At 37.5% G+C, this 15308-nt stretch overlaps 1 protein-coding gene across 2 annotated transcripts in view; it reads right to left on the reverse strand.

The window, feature by feature from the left end:
- Window positions 1–4255: 4255 nt before the first annotated feature.
- LOC120435659 overlaps window positions 4256–15308 on the reverse strand; it is a 30348-nt gene continuing 19295 nt past the window's right edge. The window contains exon 7 of one of the 2 annotated variants that reach the window (XM_039605472.1): window positions 4256–4785. In XM_039605472.1, coding sequence (XP_039461406.1) covers window positions 4735–4785 — 51 coding nt within the window. In that variant the 3' untranslated portion in view covers window positions 4256–4734. The remainder of the gene's footprint in view (window positions 4786–15308) is intronic. The other variant, XM_039605473.1, reaches the window with a different exon arrangement.

A 15308-nucleotide genomic window follows, 5' to 3' on the forward strand; every position in this document is an offset into this window, starting at 1 on the left:
TTTATTAAACCCAGTGAATATTTTCCCAGTATATTTATGGCCCCAATCTCTTGTTCCAGTTTGTCCTTAACACAGTGTGATGTAAAGAAGAACAGTTTAAAGGGATGTTCAACCAGGAAGTAACTCTCAGGTGATCAGTTACGTTCAGTGGCTTCAAACAACAGCAGCCAAAATATTACTGGGAACATGAAAAGAGTGGTTTTCGAGTTTAAGTTTTCACTGCCAATGAAACAAAGAATACAAGTGATTGACATATAAAGGGGCATTAAATACATTAGAGGCCAATTAGAGCCTGGACTGCCAGCAATGCGGGACAGACAGATGGTTTCCTGTGGGGACGACCCCTAAAGCACGGCTGCCTTGTGACTAAAAACTCCCTGTGCAGTGGGCTTGCATCGTGTCCTCAGATTCTCCTTCAGATTTATCATCCACATGTTGCATTCAAAAATCACAAGCTGACGATGGCCAAATGAAAACTCCAGGCTGTAAAACCGTAGTCCACAAGCCAATGAGTGACATCAGAAAGCCGCTTCTGTGGTTGAATAGCAGTAACTAGGGGCTAGGATCAACATGTCTTTGAATGCCATGTCTCTCTTTTATAATCTCTTTGACTTCGCTGTGTTGTGTAACGGAAGAAATGTGCTAAATACCACGAGTGAAGGCCAGCTTTTCACACAACTATGAATTTGCTCTTGCTCTGAATTGACCCGGCTTCTGACAGAAAAATTTTGTCTGTCAAGACAAGTCGTTTTGTAACATTATGAGAAGCTGCTCAAGTGGGTGATGAGTAGCACAAAGATCTCTTGAAGCTTTGTTGTAATTTTCGCAGGTAAATATGATTTAAATTTCAACAAGAATTTATTGCATAGTTAAAAATGTAAAACTAAGGAAAGCATAAAAGCCAGCACTAAAGAAAAGTTGTTGGGGTTTTTTTTATTTTCTACTATATTATACAGATACGAACAAATTACCTGTTGCTTCACTTGCTAGTACTAACTATAGACTATGTAGGGTGTCATGTATATTGACCACTAAACATGTGACATCTTGATGACAAGGTAGGATCAAGTGGATAAAGCCCCAGTCACAACAACCTAGTGACCGGTCCATAACCATCTGGCAACAACGGGTCATGAGGGAAAAATAAGTATTCCCTGACCAGTTTTGACTGGTTGCTGGAAGCTGATGGCAGTTGCTGAATAATCGATTGCTGAAGTCTCAGTCACATAGGCTTACAGACTAGTCAGTAACCCCTGGCAATGTGTATTCCTCAACTATAGTTGGCAAAATGTTGTTATGATTGCTTTGGTCCATAGCATATTGCTGCAGATGTTTTTTGAAAGGAAGTGACGGACTTGTCTGTCAAAGCTCACCAGCTACTCTAAGACCTGTGGTAAAATTGTGAAAAATGCAACACAAACTGGAATGGAGAGATTTACCTTCAAAGACAAAGTTGAGCCTTTTGAAATATGTTAGCTGCACCAGTCTGGTACAACTTTGTCTTTGAAGACAAACACCTCCATTTCTGGAGTGTCACACTTCCAGTTACTGAGCATCTGCAGGCAAACCTGAAAACCTCTAGGCAAAGATGGCAATCAGTTAGAAGCCACAACAATCATTAGGAGGTTTTTTAGTGCAGAAACTTTTACCCAGCAAGAACTATCAGGAATCACTGCCAACCATTCAGGAAATACACCTTTCCCAAGCAAACAATGGTGCTATCATGTCCAAACGGAAGATAACTCTCACATGATATCATGTGAAATACCTCAATATTCATGTACCCTCATGGTTACATAGCTATAAGAAGCAATTTGGGTTGTGTCTGCGCTATGAATCACCACAGAAGAAGCAAACAAGTTTGAATTGAAATCAATAGAAGAATTCAACAATAGTAAAGGTGGTATAAGTAAAACTTCAAGGAGAAAACGTTATAACTGAGCTTCTTCTAGAAGTTGTAAAGTAGAAATAAAGTTTAAATATCTCTACTATGGCCAACAATAGCATTATAATACATGGCTCTCTATTGATACTGTTTTTTAATTGTTATACACAACTTTAAGACTTTTATCTTTGTAAAAAGCGCTGTTTAAATAAACTTTACTTACTTATTTTCTGTTTTTAGGTTGGGGGTGTTCTTATGAATGATGATGAACACAGACTGCTGTTAACTGATCCATTTTTCTTTAACTAAAGAATCTGGCTATTTCTTCTACCAATACAAAAGAGAAGAAAACATGAAAACAGAGAAATGTGCAATTATATATTTAAAGAACAATGAAGACATTCTTATCCCTTTTAGTGCTATTTAAGAACCAGCTCAGACTCGAGAAGAGAGTGCGAAACTGCTTTATCACACTATTTCTTGTTGTTTCTTGCTGCACCTGTGCCAATATTGTCAATTTGAACACCTGCCATTCTGGCACCTCTAGTTGGGAAACAATAGATGCCTTGTTGGTATTCAAATCCAAGTGACATAGTAATGAAATGGATATTGCTGAGGCGGAAGACAATTTGTCAGGTGCTTGCTCAGAAAGTACAGATTTTATTATGGAGATTGGTCTGCAATCTAATTGGCACAATGAGGTCAATCAGAAAGTGTCAGCGATTTATTCTGGGACCAGATTGCTGTTTATTTTTTTTCTCAATAACCAAACGTCAACATCTTTTGAAATCGTATTAAAAGCTGATTCTGGCCAGATGACATAACCTCCTTTTTAAGAGAGGCGGCAATGACGCACGTGTGACAAAAGATATGCAGAAGAACAGACTGAATATCACAATAGATCATTGTCCACCACTCAGTGGCAGAGTTAATCGACCGTCAGGCATAATATCTCAGGTGACATCACAGATATCAGAGGCCTAAATTTAATGAAGCTTAGAAGGATGATACATCAGCGCTGTGTTCTGGTGTTATAACATATTACAGTAATTGCCCTGAGGGTGGCACTCTAATTAAAGAGCATAATTTTTAACTTGGATGTGCCAAGTTGGCTACATGTCTAATCTGATTTTGATAAAATATGGAAGGATGCTTAATTTTGAAATTCCTTTTCAGAGTTTGACAACAGCTGATGAGCTGATAAAAGTACAAACTGACACTGCAAACACCAGTGGACCAATTATAAATGAGGGACTGTTTGGGAGCAGTCTAATATCAGCTTGACCAATGAATGTGATTAATCCTACAAAAAAGATCACAATATGTGCGATAGGATGATGGTGAACCAGAGAATACACCACAAAAGACCTTTTAGCAAATCTCAACTTTAGCTAAGTGACCTACTATGTGTGTAAAAACAAAAAGCACTTTTACAACAAAGAAAACAATTACATTGTGTTCCCATGCTCAATTCAGTTTACTTAATCATACATAAGGACTGGGAACAAAGTGAAACATCTAGTATGCGTCTAGTATCAAATTTCTCATATCACTCCTAGCAGGAAAGTAAAAGGCATGCTGGATCCCATATGAGCTATTATTTGAATAACGGATAAAACAGTTTCTGTTGGTTTTGGTGAGAATTTATTGCAAGCACACAACAACAACACAAGCAGTCAGGTTTACACATTGACTGAATTACCAGTCTCTCTTATTCAGCAAAGAATCACTTTTGACATGCTAGTGAAAAAAGTGATAATTTTTCATTAGTTCAAAAAGACTTTCTGACACCACACACAGTGAAAAGTGCAGCACTTCAGTGACAATTTAGAAAAAAATAGGTTTCAGAAGTAGTTTAAAGCGAAACAACCTTTGATGCAATTATGCTAGCTGTTGATAAACAGCTACCACCTCTTTTTATTTTAACATAGGCTAGTGGGGAGTAAGAAGCTTATTACCACCCTATAAATCTTTCCTTTTCACATTTCACACATCAGTCTCTTTCACCTAAATAACAGCTGACATATAAAATTTGAGGGCTGAGGGAGGGAGAGTGGCTGCACAGTTTGAACTTCTCTAATTTCAATCAAATGAGTTGGAATAGGCCCAACCTGCCGTTCAGAGCCGACTCCTCTCATGGATCAATGGCCTCTGAGCCTTGATAATCTCTGAAATTGATTGGCTGTCTCATTGATCATTACTTCAGCGTTAGCCAATCAAACATCTTCCCAAGTAAACAAACATGGCAAATAAAGACATCCCCTGAAGTTTAGTCCCGGAGGAGACGCAAGAGATGTGAAGATAATATATAAACTGAAATCCCTCTTGGAAGAGAATATCAAATCATAAGAGTGCTTAATATTTCACTGACTTGATGAAATATGCATTGTAGCTCAGAAAGAAGGAAAAATGCAAAGATTTGGATGCATTATGTATGAGAAGGTCCGCTGGCGAAAATGACACTGCACTGTTGAATAATCGTCATTTCACTATCACCCCAGCACAATGAGATTTTGTTATTACTACGCATCACTCAATTCATTTGGAAAGTGCATACAGTTTGCATTTTGTATTTAGAGCCTAACTTGTGCGTGCACAGCATCCAGATGCTCACTAATGAACTAAAGAAATGACTGTTGTGTGTCCTTTGCCTCTGCCTCACTTAATAAATTTCACTACGGTACAGTGTTTTAGAATAGAAGAGTATATTACCCATGCCCAAGTGCTACTGTGATGCAAATATTTATTGGGATTATAATAAAGGAAAAACAACTGAGGTTAGTGCATTTTTATACAGACCAGAACTGTCATGGGTGAAGACAAACAAACAAAAGAAAACAAAAACTGTGTCACCACGGCTGCCATCTCACACGGCCACTTTCAGAAGGGATGCCCGTGGCCTGAAAAATAGAAAGAGAGATATAAAGATGCATGAATTTCCCACCCTGGTATCATGCTGTTATGGAATACAAATAACAGGCAAACATCCACAAACCATTTTGCATGTTATTACAATGCAATTTTTTTTCCTTATGTGTCATTTTCAGGCCACATAGTGGAGGATATTCTATCCCCGACTCTAACTACTTCATGGCATTTAATGCTCTAAAATAACACACAGAAGATTGAAAAAGGGCGGAAATGACACACAAAGTGTGTGTGATGTTTATACGCTATTCCATAATATCAGATGGATATCATGGAATAAATATATGTATGTATATATATATATATATATATATATATATATATATATATATATATATATATATATATATATATATATATATATATATATATATATATATATATATATATATATATATATTATTTATATATATATATATCAATGGGCTTTGATCAGTGGTTGTTGATCAGTCATTGTACAAATGTACTGTTTATAAGGTTGGGGAAACCTGTACTCAGCTGAGACTGAAGAAGTCACTTGAATGAGTTTTGAAACGTTTCTCCCACTGAAAATGCTATGTCCAGATGAACAGAATCAACCTTTTGGGACCTACAAGAGTTGGTCAGCCATGGCAACCCATGCCATCAAGATCCCTGGGCTGAATCAGCAGAGCGTTGTCAACTTTTACACATTATGCACCTCAGCACTCGGTGACCGTGCTCTGTAACGTTGTGTGTTCTGCCACTTAACAGCTGAGTTGCTGTGGTTTCTGAATGCTTCCAATGTGCAATAATACCACTCACAGTTAATCATGGAATATCTAGGAAAAAAGAAATTAAATAAATGTCATTGTAGCAATGGCAGTATGCTATTACAGTACAGCACTCAAATTCAGGGAGCTTTTTAGAATAAGAAATGTTTATAAGGCAGACTAAAGTAGTGCAGTGCTTGTTTTCTCAGCACACTTTTTTCCAGAAGAGTGCAGCCCTAGGCTAAGACGCTGTATACACTCTAGAGGACACATTGACCAGAAGCATCATGGGGCTAAGATGATGGTGAAATCCAACACCAGTTCTAAAAGCACTGTAGCAGATAGTTATTCCACTGGTCTTACAGGAAACTAGACTTATGTGCCTCCTCTGAGCTCTGCTTGCAGAGAGAGGCCAGAGACTTTAGCCAATCACAGGACTTTTCAGACCAGATAAGGTGGGTAATATAGAGAGTAAAAAAGTCAATACAGAAGTAAGACAAGGTGCCACAAAGGTATTGAAAGTGCAAAAGTGCAGTTTGAATCCTGTGAGAAACCAAAAGTAGGTCCTGACTTACATTTAGCATATGCCTGTACTCATCTAGTAGAAGTGTGGAAGAACAAGGAGAGAAAGGAGAGAAATACAAGAATTTGTATTTTTATCATGCAGCACATCTTACAGAGAAAACTCAGCACAGTCAGTATCGCCTTCTGCACAGAAAATCATCCTTATGAACTGTTTAACTGTTGTCCTCTGCAAGCGCTGATTAAATTTAAAAAATAAAAATAATGATAAATAATAAGAAATAACTACCACTTGTACAAAACACACCCAACATCTAAAGATTAATGCAGTGCAACTGCGGCTTAGTCTACTCTGGTGTTTACCTTATATACCTCATTACTGGCATCTAACTTCTTTAAAGCTGTGCTTCACCTTTACTAATCCTGTTGCAGTCGGATAAAACACACAAAAGAACAGTTTTTTTTTTTTTTAATACTCACCACAGAGCTAGTGCCCCTGCTCTGAAGCTTCAGTGGCAGGGAGCCACTACACAATAAAAGACTGAAGACAAACTACTGGAAGGAAAAGCTTTACTACCCACTGTATCATGAGACAGACAAGAACTACAGTCAGCAACTAAAGTCAAAATGTTTTTACACAACAGTAGCGTAAATTTTCTTTGAATAAAAACACCATTCGATGCATTTAAACACTTCCTCCGAGGTACAGAGAGAAAAGGTTGCTAATAATGAAAATAGCAATAATTGGTTTGGTATACTTCTGAATTTCCCCCAGTTTTGAAACCACAAAGCAGAATTTAACTCCACTGGATTATTGCAAATAGATGTTGACATACTACATGATTTTGTAGACATCCTGACACAAATACAAGTTAAGGATGCCGCACATGGTGTTCAGTCTTAAAGCCATGCTGCTTCCAAGGTGTTGATATTTGCACACAAATCTTTTGGACAGGAATTTTTTAAAGAGTAATTGCATCACAGCAGGAGGCTGACTTTGATGGGCAAAGCATCCAGTGTTTGCAACGAATGTGTATACCAGGCTCGGGGCTTAACTCTGAGTAACACAAACAATGAAATGCTCTAGGCTCAAACAAACAATTTTATCAAGGCATTGCACAGGGAGGAGTGTAATTTGATGTAGCATGTCTATCCTGGGCACATCTCTTTAAAGGCACCAGTTTCCTAAAGTGCACTACTCAGTGTTTTACAGGTCAACTCCTCACTGCCTCATTCAAACACTTCATCTCCCACAGGCAAAAGAGCTCACTGGCTGGGGTCCCTCAACACGCGTGAAACCCCCTAAACCTTGAGAACCCTGGAAAGTGCTATTTTTCCATTTAACTTGATAAAATCTTATACTTTTACAGTTGCTGTTTTCTGCAGGGTTTGATTAGACGTTGTGAAACCCTCTGAATGCAGACGGTTAGATGTTCTTTCAAAACACACTTGAAATAGAGTGATTCCTTATACAAAAGCCACTTTCAAACCCATCAGTTTTATATGAGCGGGTAAAAGGCAGCACCATTCATACTGCTTGTTGAAAGGCATCTGTGAATTCCCTGAATGATTAGAGAGATTAAAATGTTTAACTGACAATGCATTTAATAGCCACAAGAGCAGCGTAGTAAGCACAGTGTGCCTAAACACTTTGGCAAAAAGCACACTGACTTTTCCAACAGAATCTTAAACACAACACTCATACTACCTGGCATTCAGCCACTTCATGTGTGCCAGGATTTACATTTGTTGTTTCTCATTGTATTTTCTCATCTGTGGTAGCTGACAGGTTTAAAAAACTCTGACTTGTAACCTTCAACTCTGAGTTGATTGACCCTGTGAATGGAGACTCACTGTTAGGCTCAGAACCGGTGATCAGAGGTAGCTCGGTCTGTTCAGCCTGAGCATTTTGACTTGTAGTTAAGCTTACGCTCTGGTAAAGAACAAAAGCCATCAGTGGAGCTCCAACTATGATTTAACATAACACAGGGTAAATAAAGTACCTACATTTGAATGCAGGGGTACTGGAAATACTACCATTTGTCAATGTAGACTGTAAGATTTTGAAAAACTGAGAAAAAAAAAGAATCATTTAGTTAACACAATGAAATTTTGGTCTGTGTTATCTACTCAATCAACACTGCACCAACTGTGACATTCTTGGCCAGTTCTATTAGTGGTGTGTAAAATGATAATTTGACAACATCAGATATTGATACTAATACTTTTTGGTCATTTTAATTAGTTCTTGTTATCTATAGATAATTATTGCTCCCTATCACTTGTTAATTTATTTTCTCTATTGGACATCAGTGATACTTGTTCAATATGTATTCAATATGATGCTTCACTAAGTGTTCCTTGCTATTACTGTTTTGGCCCTTCATTTTGCCTTCAGAATTCTTTATGCAATAGATTCAACAAGTGCTGGAAACATTCCTCAGAGATTTTAGTCCATACTGATGTGACATTATAATAGTATAATAGATGGGGGCTGCACATCCATGACTACATCTCAAAGGTGATCTATTAGATTGAGATGTGGTGACTCTGGCATTGTGTCATTTGACTACAGTTAAATACAGTCAATGAATAATGAATGCAGTCATTGTCATGTTCATGAAATCAGGGAGCTTTGTGGTGAGTTATTATGCTCCAAGACATGTTTAGCAATAATACTCAACATTTAAATTAAGCATTGATGCTCAGTTATCACTATGGGGCCCAAAGTGTGCCCTACACCATTATACAGCCACTACAACCCTTGACTGTTGCTACAAGGCAGGATGTAACAATGCCTTCATGTTGTTTAGGCCAAATTCTGACCCTATCATTGGAACGTCACGAAAGATATCAACACTCATCAGCCCATGATTTCTTTTTTCGAATTTTTTTTTTTTTTTACTGTTTCTATCTATCTATATTTCTATTCTATTTCTGTAGTCCAACTTTGATAAGCCTGTTCTTTGCTGACAGACATGGCACCTGCTGTGGTCTTATCAGCTTCATGGTTGGATGTGCAGTTACTTAAATCACCTTTCTTCCCAATCCTGATGCTCAGTTTGAACTTCTCCATCTCTGCATGCCAAACTACACTGGGTTGCTTCCATGTGATTGGCTGATTAGATATTTTCGGTAACTAGCAGCTGAACAGGTGTACTGTGGTTGGTAAGTGTCTATATTGCTGAAGACTTAACGTAACTGTGCTGAAAGCTTTCCATTATTAAGTAATTAAAACCATTGGTTTTGTCATATCTGTTCAACTGTAACCCCTGTAACGATGGATTAAGCTACAAAGTCTCAGTCCACACCAGTAGTAATGAGTTTGGTGATATTCATTTTTGACATTTAAAAATCTTGCTGAAAAGCTCTCTGCGCTAAAAAAAAAAAAGAAGAAGAAAAGAAAAGAAAAGAAAAGAAAGAAAAAAATATTTTAATGTTTATTTCAGAGTTTTTTTTCAACTGCTTTAAATTCTCATTTGTGCTTTGATATTGACTGTATAAATGAGGATATTTAAAAGTGAATGACAGAACCAATTATTATTGTAACTGACCCACAGTTGAAGCTAAGTTCAAGGTGGGAGCTAAAATTGGGGAAAAAAAGAACAAGATCAGATAGCAAAAGATCTCAAGTGGACCTGAGAACAATATAAAACTTGGATTACTGGTCCTTGGGTTTATGTGTGCCCTGTATAAAAATAATTTTATTTTCATCCCAGGAAAGTTTTTATTCCTTCTTCCCTCTCTTCAAAGTTTTAGTTTCTTGCCCATTTCTCAGCAACTTTCTGGAATGGCAGAGAAGCAGGCAGACATCATATGCCTTACTGAGACGCATGTACAACAAGAGTAAGAAATTTGGGCCTGTGGCTTCTGAGAGGTGGTACATTTTGGTGATTAGACAATGACGCAGTTATGTGTTTGTAGCCTGCAGTCTCCTCATCCCTGGGTTCGCAAACCCAAGGCTCCTGGTAGCCTGATCTTTGAAGGAATGAGATCATAATATGCAAACTTTCTACTATTTCACTATTGTAAAAATGGCCAGTTTGTCTTCGCACAATAAAAACACCACAGTAAGTAAGAAGATAAAAAAGGAAGCCACTATTTGTTTTAAAGCCCAAAAACACAGCTGTTACACAAAAAATGGCGGAAGATGTTACATTCCTGTGTGTAAAGAAAGAGACTTTGTGGCTTTGTCTCAGTTGAGATCCTTGATTGACAGGCGCGCCACAGAGCTGCGTTCAGGCTGCCTTATTACTGGTTTCATTCTCAAGGAGAATAAGGCAAAAAAAAAAAAAAAAGACAAGAAAAAAATGGATGCCTCAAATAGGCTTTTCCCTCTCTGTGTGTCAAAGACTAGAGATACAATTTTCCTGAAGTAACAATCAGCAGATCACTCTCTGCCTGCACGGTGTCCACAAGCAATCTTCTAGCTATCCTGAAACACGGCATTCATAAATGGGGCCTGAGTGTGAAAAAAAAAAAGGTTTGCTGCTGTATTTGGTTTTTGGGATGATTTTCATGTGACTGCATCTGCTTGCTTTTCATACCATATATATAGATATGTATGTGTGTGTGTGTATCTGTGTCTGTGTGTGTGAGTGCTATTAAGGGACTGAGATTTGCCTCATTGACATTCATGTATGCATTTGATGTCAAACAGTCTAAATATTTAAGACACTAGAGGGCAAGGGGGAAGAAATCGGGGTGCAGTCACAAGATGCTGGATAATTGATTGATTGTCCTCACTGCAGTGCACAACAGCTTGCATTGTACTGAATAAGTGCTGCATGCACTTGTGCACGTGTCTGCGGGAGTAATTAGTTCAAAAGCATCGGCTCTGCTTTTGATAGGATGACTGGTGTGTGGGTATCATAAATATGCATATCTGTGCTCACGTCACTGAGTGAATGAGTCTACAGCATTCTCTGTGTGCTGGCATCACTCTGCGTTGCTGTGTGCGTAAGTGTTCCTTTGCTAACATCCAAACAATGAAGTTCAAATAAAAAAAAAATCAAGGCGAGGATAGCATTTCGAGGCTGTTTGGATGACAGGGAAATATTGGCCCAGCAATGATATGCCTTTTATGGAATCACTTTGATGGTCAAAAAAAAAAGAGTCCCTCTCTTTCTTGTTCTTACTTCCTCCCAGACAGAAAAGAATATCACACACTTCTGTTCACAAACCGTCTTGCCAAAATCAAACTCAAACAAACACAGGAGGGGAAAAAAGGAAAAAAAAACTCCAGTCAGCTTTCTGTTAGTTCTTGTACACAAGAGTAAATGCTTATTCAGTTGCCATGGAAGATCTGCAAAGTAGTGGTGTGCAATACTGCAATTTTGGTGCCGAACTGATACCAAGTAAACACATGACCAGTATTGCCAATACCAATACTTCTAACATTTAAAAGCAACTTATAAAGAGGAGGGTGTCATAATTTATGAGTCATCATCAATTCATCATCAAATTGATGACAATGATGATGATGATAACAATGACGACATTTATACATTTTAATGACCACAAAGTCACTTTACTTTCTACAATAATTAGTAAACACAACACAATGCACCTTTCAGATTTTCAGCTATATTTTGAAACTGGGGTTTTTGGAAACCAGGAATGGAAATGTGTCATATGTATATAACAGACACATACATACTGAACTTAGAGGCTAAAAACAAAGTAAATATTAAGATATGATTTCCTTGTAAAATAAATACCAGACCAAGAAGGAAAATGAATAAACTTTCCTGCTTTTGTGGAGATATGTAGTGTGCAGTTATCTACAGTATCACCCTCTCTTACCCAAAACACAAAATATTAGTACAAGGAAGGAGGCACCTTGTTCTGGAGAGAGTTAATAAATATGTGAAATTGACCCAGGTCTGTAGTGTGTTCCACAGCATTCTGAACAGCAAGTTCTACCTTGTGAATAATGCAGTCGTTGACAGACAGATTAAGGTTGATGTTTTAACACAGGACTGTGTCTATTCCTCTCAATCAGCCTATCACATCAGGTGCACTATCACATAAATCCAACATTCCATGCACATAATTTCCATAGCATGTGACTGACAGCATCCTTATGCATTGTTGCAGCTGAACAAGATGAAAAAAGAAAAAGTGCGATCTGAGTGCAGACACATACGCATACAAGCTAGTTGGAGGCACTGAGCTGGACTGCTTGAGTATGTTCATGGTGTTGGTACAGTTTTAACATTATTGCTGTGCAGTTAATTGTACTAACAGAGTATACATAGGTTTTTTGGTTTTTTACTGTGTGATATGTATATGTCCAATATGTCCAGTGGGTGTAACACATTATAAAGTAATCACATTACATTTTTCAGTAATGCATTAGTGTACATAAAAATTTAGTAATTATATTACAGTATCAGTTATGTTGTTACTATCATTAAAAATTTCTTCAGTTATCTGTGTGCGGGTGGCTAGAAACAAAAAAAAAACATTAAAAACAATCAAACAAACTTTTTTGTTGATTGTTTTTAATCAGCTGATTTGCTGGGAGTTCATTTGCTGGCAGAGGGAAAATGTTGAAGCAGTCTATAACCTCTCCTGGATTGAAACCAGCCACATTTTACTTGTAACAGAACTTTGGCTCTTAGCAAGTATCTGCACAGACAGCATGCTAACACAAAGCTAGCCAAGAAGCCACAGTGATGATAAAGCTGAGTGAATGCTGACCCCCAGCCCAGCAGCCAGACCCTGACGTTAGACAGCCAACAAAAGCTGTGACGTGGTTGTACATGTTCAACATGTGGTTGTATTTCAGATATGGCGGATAACTCTGGCGCAATATGGGTCTCATATAGAAACCTCTATAGATACAACTTGCTAATAAAGCTATGTAGCATTGGCTAAAATCTTAGCGCTCCAGCCACCCATCCGAATATGGTCACAGCTAAAGTGCCTATAACTAAAAGGGCAAACTCAAGACTTAGAAATGGTAGTCTGCGAATTGTATGTGTAAAGACAAGTTACAAAGAGAGTAAAGTTAAAGTGAAGTTGAAACTGAGAAAAGTGAAACAGAAAAAACATAAATGGCAAAATGTAGAATGTGTTAGAAAAGACTAGTACATTGCTTTTTAAAGTGTGGGACAGGCAGGTAAGGGTGTGTCAGAAAAGTCAGAGATTAAGAGCATAAAAACATTTAAAATGGCTAAAAGAAATACAAACAGTTTTTAAAAAAGGGGTAAGTTACAGGGATAGCATAAAAAGCTATAAGTTAGCTAAGAGTAACATAAAGCGTATAAAAAATGAAAGATAAACAGTTAGCTTTAAGGAAAGAATAAACAATTTAAATACATAGCTAAACTGCTAAACTGAAAATATAAACATAAACTAGCATAAAATGCAGTTAAAATATTTCTAAAATGTAAAACTAAATCATTTAGCTTTTTCTTCTCCAAGTGGTAGCAGCTCAAATACAACATGAAATGTTATAGGGCAGAAAAAAAATCCTCTATTAATAAATAACATGATAACTAATTTTGCTTTGATCTAAATTTTGTTCATGGTACATCTAAAATATGACATGAGGTGTTAATATAGAGACACTGCTTATGTACGTTAACCGTGTGTAAGCACTTGATGGCAAATACATTGAAATTATAATAATCGGCACTTTTTGATGATGCCTTCTCCTAGGGTGAAAATACACAATGCACACATTCAGAGGCACAAGCTGTTATCAAGGTAAAGGACAGGAGGTTGAAGGCGTGAGAAAGGTGTGAAGGGGATGAAAAGAGAGGTCACATGGGGTAGCAGATGGGAGGAAAGGTGGGATAAGAGAGAAAAGAGCATAAAGACAGGGAGAAGAAAGAGTCTGATGGCTCCATAAAAATAGCCCTTCTTTTTATTCTCATTCTTCGGCTCATGTTCCCAAAATGGCACTGCTGAACCATAAAATGCCGTAGCGCTTCACCCTTCACCCTGCCTTGTGTCTTACACAGATCGGGTTGTGACAGTTTGACACCGATAGTCACCCTCACTGTTTGCTGTGGAGTTCCGCTTATAAAGGCCTACTGCCGTCAGCCTCTATCCCGCATGCTCACTGGAGGTGCACAAAAGGAGGCAGAGAGAAAATGGCATTTGAAATTCGGAGGAAATAGAGGCACAAAGAGACCGTTGATGAAAAGCATTGCAGAATTTAAAAGGGATTGAAAAAGGTTGCACTATTTCATTTCAAAGACATTTTTTGTTCTCTGCCTTTGGTGCAAGTAAAAAGAGCTTCACTTGATGACAGAGAGCAGAATTGATTTTTAAGGTTTCCTTTTCATGAATAATCCTACTACTGCAAATAATGCTTCTGCAAATTTAATCTATAAAAACACAGTCAACTGGATATTTGCCACCTGTCTTAGTTTTTTTTCATCATCAAGTAAAAGGAGTTACTTTTGTTTTTGTTTTTTAATTGATCTCTGTGAGTGATTCATCTATACTTAGTTATGAAAATCCATTAAGGCTTTTACAGTTAATAATGTAAAGAATAACATCTTGGCATAAAGGAACTAGTGCGTTTTACATGTATAGTGTTTGGAATAAAGAAAACATTGCATGGCATTAGAGTTAACAACCAAAGTGGCTAAAATGTAAACACAGCTTTTCCTATCTATTCCAGCTTCTTTGCTGACATTTTTAAATATATACATTAAAAAAGCTGAACAGCTTTGACTCATAGGGGAATCTAAGTATTTTCATAGCATTTGCATATGCTTCTGCACACACAGTCAGGTGCTGTGTAGCAGAAGTGTAAAGACAATTAATCTCTGTTAACCTTACCTCTATCTGTGTGGCAATATTGTAGTATTACAGGTTACCTCTATAGTATTTATGAACAGCAATTAAACCATCTCTTCGTCTGGTCTTCTAACAAAACAGAAAACTGAAAATAATAACTCTGCTTTCTCAGTGTTGGAGGACTACTGTACAACCAGTTTAATCTGACATTTTGCAAGATGTTGCCTGTACTAGACCCTTATCTTTACATCCTTGCATTTCACCCATTAATAGCACCAGTGCAACACTATGAGGGAATTGCACCATCAAGGCTTACACTTAGCCTTAAGGACTGATCTGTTACACCTGCTGCACCATGTTGTTTCTGCAGAGCTTGTAACACTGTTGTTCTAGATAGATAGATAGATAGATAGATAGATAGATAGATAGATAGATAGATAGATAGATAGATAGATAGATGTTTCGGGAATTGCCAGCTTGTG

Source organism: Oreochromis aureus, linkage group 22, assembly GCF_013358895.1.
Source record: "Oreochromis aureus strain Israel breed Guangdong linkage group 22, ZZ_aureus, whole genome shotgun sequence".
Taxonomy (NCBI): Eukaryota; Metazoa; Chordata; class Actinopteri; order Cichliformes; family Cichlidae; genus Oreochromis; species Oreochromis aureus.